The sequence below is a fragment of the Myzus persicae genome, unplaced genomic scaffold (genome assembly GCF_001856785.1).
Source record: "Myzus persicae strain clone G006 unplaced genomic scaffold, MPER_G0061.0, whole genome shotgun sequence".
Classification (NCBI taxonomy): domain Eukaryota; kingdom Metazoa; phylum Arthropoda; class Insecta; order Hemiptera; family Aphididae; genus Myzus; species Myzus persicae.
The window spans coordinates 26,110-31,621 of record NW_019100581.1 but is presented as its reverse complement, the minus strand read 5'-3'; the positions used below and the strand labels follow the sequence as shown (position 1 = coordinate 31,621).

Genomic DNA, 5,512 nt, shown 5'->3' with positions numbered 1-5,512 from the left:
GTGTTAATACGTAAATGATTATTGGGTATCTTAAGTCTTAACTTAAATTAAAGTATCAGGCCACAGTTCGTACGGACGTTTATCAGTGTAGTAATGTCTATAAAGTACCTATATTATACTAGGACAAGAAAATATGTGTATAAAAACGGCAATAATTAATTAATAACCTATAAGTGGCGATAAAATATTTCGCAGTGATGTAGGCCGCTGTCTTGGCGACAAAATACTATAATCTATATGTATCTAAATATCTTACCCTACTAGCACGGACAATATAATCTGGACTACTAGTCTACTACCCCGCACTAGTGCACTACTATTCATATTGAGTAAACGAGTAAACAAAAAACGCCCTCTATAGCTTATTGCCACTTCCCATACGCTCATTGTTTGTCTAGTATCAAGGTGTATTGATATCAATATCGTATTGTTCTGTAAACATCTCACAACGAGTCAAAATATTTTGAAAATGTCTTCAAGAATAGAAAATGATAAATTAAACATTTGGTGAAAATTTTTAGTATTTATGGCTATTCGTTTTTGAATTACAACAAAATAAGATAATCGTTCCATGATTGATAGTGAATATCCGATGTCCTAAAAATTTGAGGAAAGTTTAAATGTGATTTTGTAGAGGGACTTATGGGCACCCATCCACCTACAAAATGTCTGCCTATGAAACTGTCATCAATCTACCTAATAACTTATATTGTATGTATTGTTCTATTTTTTGTAAATACCTACATGATTACTCCGTACATATATTGGCCCAAATAGGATATAGCTCGGAGGAAAATCCCCCCAAAACAAAGTTTTCGTGAAATAGGTAATAGGTAATATATTTATCCCTCCACATATATTTTTAATCATTATTTTCCCACAAAAAATTGAGTTATTTATGCCTATTAAAGTAAATACACAATTTTGTAAGAAGGCAATATTACAATATTTGTATTAAAATAAAAATGTAATTGGCCCAAATTTGTTTGTGAACAAAGCGACATGTTTTTAGTTTCAGTTTTATTATGGGCCCGGTCAAAACTTTCCTCCCCCCTCCTTCTCAAAAATTTTAATGACGCCACTGCTTAAGTTTATGATATAGGTGCTACACTGCTACACGCTACTAAAATGTTGACCATAACATTAAAATTATAGGTAATCTAAATTATCAACATATATTATGTATTATGCAACGATGTATATTAAATCCATTAGTAACGTAGGCACTTAATAAAATAAACTTTACAGTTTATAATCTTTGTACCACTATACTTATTACCTATACCTACAGCTATTATACGTCTATACTTTAGGTATGCATATTGAATAAATTGACTGGTTTCAGTGGCTGATGATCGCCTTGAGCATAAGATAGTATGATAAATATTATTACTTTCACCTTCAAAGAATTTTGGATTAAGGGAATATTAAATACTTACATGGAACTTACTCAGGACAGATTCTAAACGTAGTTGCGGGTACAAGATAATAATATACAAGACTGCCAGTACATCATTTTATGGAAATGGGATGAAAATATTGCATAAACCAGTCAATTCTTAACAATAATTATTTTTGTTATGTGCTACCTATATAATCGTGAACATTGAAACATTTGACTAACATTTTCATTTATAAAATAAATTATGTACTCTTGTTGTCTATAAAACCATTTTAGTTTAAAGTATATTGAAGTACAAATTTATTCTCTCATAATATGATCATTTTTCTACATTTAACTGCAGAATGCAGAATGGTAATCTTTTTGGTACCTATTCACACACCTATTTTAAATATACTACGACGTAATACTGTTCTTAAATTTAAGAAAAGGTTTGAGGTTTTCTCCAGCGTCTAATTGTAATTTGTATTTTGTAAGCATGAACGTAGGCGTGCGTAGACTTTGGTCGCGGGGTATGCGGCTAATAACATTATGTGCTCCCCAAAAATATAAAAGCTCATAATACAATTTACAAATATATATAAGAACGATTTTATTTTAACTGCTTCTTATTACTTTGGAAAAAAAAATTGTTAGGTATGTTGGCTTTGAACCTTTTTTTTATTAGGCCGTGTTTATTGAAAAGGATATAATTGTATAATTCTTATCACATAATTATGCATTGAACATAATATATCGTACATACAAATATTGTTATTTTTTCTTTCAAAAAAGTGTAAATTTGGACCTACCCCAGCCAAAAATATATGCAAACTAGCAAACATTTACCCTGCATATATACCCCGTTAGGTACCCCTATGGTACCCCTATGAGCACGAAAATTGTTCGATAATGCAGTCCTCATATATTGGTAGTAAACAGTATTTGTAAAAAACAGAATCACATTAAAGATGTTAAATAAGAGCAAATGTCTATAGATTTTCTGTTGTTTGTACTACATTGTAATTATTTGTAGACTAAGTCGAGTTAGTAGATACTAGATACACACGACACATTTACAGGTAAAGAAATTAGTCAAGTAATCTAATTCTTTAAAGTTTTCCTTCTAAATTGTTTATTAGTAGTACCTACTTTCTAAGCTTGAAGTATAAATGTAACTGTAGAAAAATAAACAAACATTGAAATCATTAAAATAAATAATATAAATTTATTCTTTGAATTAAAATATTTTATGTTGAAAAAAATATGTATATAAAAACAAGGTTCAATAACATATTCGTATGTAGTTACCTATATACATTTAATAAATCTGATCATGTTTATTGTTTGTAATATCTTTAAGGCATAGAAAGTAAATGTAGGTATATGTATAAGCATTTGTCAAAAAAAAAAAATAATAATAATAAAACAGTGGGTGAAAGCACTTTCGTTGAAAAACAAAAATACTTTCTCTGTTAAAAACTAATCAATAACAATGTTGTGTAAGAGTCGTATCACGAAGATGCATAATGTGTATTAGAACTCAACGTTGAAATATATTAGAAAATATAAGAACATTATTATTCAAGACGCGAGTTACCCAGACTTATTTTAGGAAGACAAACTAAATAATAATATATGAAGCCAAATTAAATTATATAATAGCGTTTTCATTGTTTTCCAACTTGATCGACTTGGGTTTGAAGGTTGCTGACCACCTCTGGAGGTACGTGGTCACCGAGGATCTCGAACAGGTTGATAGCCTGTGAGCCAGGTATTGACTCGTATGCGACTAACTCTACGCCTTCTTGGACCTTCTGAATCTGAGCATTTTGGGGTATAAGATGTGTACTCTGTGCTTGTCTGATTGCTTCGTTTGTGAATATAGCTCCATCTTTAGATCCTTGTGGCATTGCTAGGCACACAGCCATCATGCACGTGCCCAAAACCACAATGGTCATAAACGAATTCATAGTTCTAGTGGGGAAAAAATATATTTAAAAAAAACTCGTTATGCCGTGACCCAAAATGCTTATAAACACTGTTATTATAATGGGTAGTTACAACAGTATAATATATAAGTATGTAATAGGCACTATTATACAGTCTATAGATAATTGTATATTATACAGTAATGTCAAACGCTCTCTAAATTACTATGTACCTATTATATAAGTCCTCGGCCCCCACTGATTTATAGATTTCATAATATAAATCCTAAAAAAATTTAAATTTCTATTACGAAATCTGGGATCAAGTGTATTCTCTTGTACAACAATTAACCATAATATTATTATTATGATTTCATGTTAACAAATAAACAAAATATATATATTATAGTGACACTGATCCACTATTAAATACATTATATAATACAAGTGTTAAGAGGGCGTCTCATCCCCAGCATGTGTTTACATCATCTTACAAACGTGCAACTATTGGTCCACGGTACGTATACAAGTGTACAACATAGAACATTTGAGTTCAGCACTTTAGCAGAACCAATTCTGTGTTGTTTTATTTTAGGTAGCGATACCGTTAATACTAGAGAATTGATATATTATTTCCAAACTTATAAGTTATAACTTATACGAACATTATCTGTATTTGCAGAGGGTAATGGTTTTAAATTTTTATTTTTAAGCAAATTACGAGTAGTTATCTAAATTATTTAAGTTTAAAAATACTTATAAACTGTTTAAAAATTAAAAAATCATAAAAATCAATGTACAAATATATAAATAATGTTCTTACCTTTAAGTTTTATAATTAGTTAATTCACTATAATAAAATACTAACGCAAAATCGGTTGTAGTTGTAGTTCGACATCTTCTTAGGTAGGTAAACAGTTTAATAATTTCCAATATAAAACAATATTTATGGTGAAAGACACATAATGGTGGTTCATTAAAAACATTAATAATTAGTTTAACTAATGAATTTAACTCCTAATTAAATGTAAATGATTTTTTTCTCTTATAATATTTGCATATTAATTGATGTAGGTACTTGTAATAAACTCTATCCTGATTTATGTCTACAGTAATTTATTTTGAATGTTAAAATAAGTAAATAGTCAAATAGACATGATGTGTTTGCTGATAAATCAACTTACAAATAAATTTACAATTACAAAAATATCTGAGAAAATTAACGATTGTTATCAGGTTTAAATTTAATATTTTATAACATTCCTCATTGATCATTGTTCGTTATTATTATTTATTAAATATTTAAACATCAGTATTATCTATTTCAAAAATAAATAAAGCTTACCTGAGTAAATGAAACTGTTGTCGTCGGTGTGTTGACTCACGAGTCACGACATAATGAAAGAACGCAGTGCGTTTTATAAGAAGACTAAAACAAATCATATGATGTGTGTACTCTAGTGGGAGTACAGTCGTCTGTCAGAAGCGAATTGAATTACTTTCTCCGGGATAATTTATGAAAAACCTTTCATTAAACATAATACATTAATACGCACGTGTCAGTGGATATTCATTTAATTTTGTTCGGTGTAAGTTTCCAAACAAATGAGACGTTTTCAATATTGATGTATTAAAATATTGCTATAAATATAAAACATCTTTTATTGGTAAAATAATAATTTCTAAAAATCACATACAATTTTTTTTTAGCAATTTCATCGTTGTGCGTAAGACCCGTTCCTAATTCATAAGTACCCATCAATTATCGTAAAAAAGAAAACATTATTGTTGCTCACTAATTTACTTAAGTTGAAATATTATATAAATAAATCGTCTAGTAGAGAAAACTGCTATTGTTATATATTTCTGATAAATTGAAGATTTTAAAAATGCTAAGTTCTTTAGACATCAGCTATCGTCCACGATTTTCAACGAATGTAAAATCTAAGTATATAGATATACAATATTATAGTTGCACGAAAAAAAATTAAAAATGAGCATTTCACAACTATAATCAAAAAGCCGATACATAATTTTTATAATGGATTAATAAGGTATATCATTAGTACTTACAACTTTTAAGTACTCAAATGTATTTTAGTAGGCATTTTACACTATTATAGATCATAATATATTTTATATCTCACTTGAAATCAGCTTTTTTACACAGTTAACGTTTTTTTAAAATAATTTATTAAGT

The 5,512-nt window shown here is 28.7% G+C and overlaps 1 protein-coding gene across 1 annotated transcript; it reads right to left on the bottom strand.

The window, feature by feature from the left end:
- Nucleotides 1-2,586: 2,586 nt before the first annotated feature.
- On the bottom strand, nucleotides 2,587-4,780 carry LOC111034821. The gene is made up of 2 exons (XM_022316204.1): nucleotides 4,658-4,780; nucleotides 2,587-3,358 (listed from the first exon to the last, which is right to left on the bottom strand). Exons 1-2 carry the CDS (start codon nucleotides 4,753-4,755, stop codon nucleotides 3,052-3,054), a joined length of 405 nt encoding a protein of 134 aa, XP_022171896.1. The 5' UTR covers nucleotides 4,756-4,780; the 3' UTR covers nucleotides 2,587-3,051.
- Between the last annotated feature and the right edge of the window lie 732 nt (nucleotides 4,781-5,512).